This window comes from Camellia sinensis, chromosome 12, assembly GCF_055761805.1.
Source record: "Camellia sinensis isolate YWXY chromosome 12, ASM5576180v1, whole genome shotgun sequence".
NCBI classification, from domain to species: Eukaryota; Viridiplantae; Streptophyta; class Magnoliopsida; order Ericales; family Theaceae; genus Camellia; species Camellia sinensis.
This window is the reverse complement of record NC_138972.1, coordinates 159,198,076-159,199,424: the sequence shown is the minus strand read 5'-3', so window position 1 is coordinate 159,199,424 and position 1,349 is coordinate 159,198,076. Positions and strand designations below refer to the sequence as shown.

The window sequence follows — 1,349 nt, the reverse complement described above, 5'->3', positions numbered from 1 at the left end:
GCTGTTTTTGTTGTTTTTGCACCTTTGTCCCTTGTTTGTTTTCCCATCTGTTCTGCATTTTGCTTTGTTGGTCTCCCACCAACTTTGCATTCAGCTTGCTCTTGTTAGGGTCTCGCTCCTTCTGCCATCCTAACTGGGATTTGGAGTGTTCTCTTGGTTGTTTTTCGTGTGCCTCTTCTTTATTGATGTTTTTCCATATTCTGTATGTCATCTTCATCAATAAAGTTCTTCTTTTGCTGATCAAAAAAAAAAATGTGGCATAGATATGGCCATTGTCCTCTTCTCCATGGGAGGCAAGGCTTTCTCTTTTGGAAAACCTAATTTTGACTCGGTTGTAGATCGCTTTCTGAACCAAAATGCGCAGCCAAGTGAAGGCGTCTCCAGCCACGCCTCGCGGCACGATGATGCCACTGTGCTCCAACTCAACCAACAATTCCATGAGCTGAGCAAGCGATTGAAAGCCGAGAAAAAGAAAGAGAAAATTGTTCAAAACATGAGTAACAAAAACTATGGCTTGCTAAGTTGTAGGTTTGATGCATATGTTAATCAGCTTGACTTGCAACAGCTTGAACAATTAAAAAGGTCTATGGTGGAGCTTAAGAAAAACGTGGCTCAGAGAGTTGATGTATTGAATTCGAAGGGTTCTTTCAAGCATGCACAAGAAGAAGAGCAAGTGGAAAACACTGAAATAAATGACAATGATGTTTCTACTATTCCCCATGATTGGTTAAGGTTGTGAGAAATGAAACAATCTGAATAAAAATCGTTTCTGACCTTTTTTGCTTTTACAATGTGTTCGATACTCATAGAAAACTACATATATCTAGTTATCTATTTTCATTTCTATCTTTGATATATTTGGATTCCAGACAAATATTTGATATATTTGTGACAGATTTATGAAAATAAAATAAATGTTTGTGGTATCTTTATCATTTGAGAAAAGAAAAAAAATGATTTCATTTTTTTATTATCATACGTAGATGAATAAAAAAGTAAAGTATGTGATATAAATGGTTTCCTCCTCTCGAAACCCTTCTCCCATGGCATTGTGGGTGTTCTTCTTTCTCTGGCGATAGTGGTGGTGGCGTTCGACGGCGGTGATGGGGACGTTGTTGACAGGGACGGTGGGCTTTCAAGTATATCTTATTTTCTAGACCACATCTTTGAGCACATCAGTGGTTTTTTCTGGATCATAACTGTTTTTTTTGGAGGATTTGTTTTTGGTTGTAATTTTTTTACTTTTGTTGTTTGGTTAGACTGACCATTGGGGGTCTTATTTATGTACTCTGGTTGTTTTATTAATATATTGTTTCTCACGTCCTAATATATATACATATATATATATA

The 1,349-nt window shown here is 36.7% G+C and overlaps 1 protein-coding gene across 1 annotated transcript; it reads left to right on the top strand.

The window, feature by feature from the left end:
• The first annotated feature begins 265 nt into the window (after window positions 1–265).
• Window positions 266–739, top strand: LOC145804013 (agamous-like MADS-box protein AGL62). Its single transcript, XM_082897423.1, has one exon. The coding sequence runs from the start codon at window positions 266–268 to the stop codon at window positions 737–739; it is 474 nt and encodes a 157-aa protein (XP_082753549.1).
• Window positions 740–1,349: the final 610 nt, after the last annotated feature.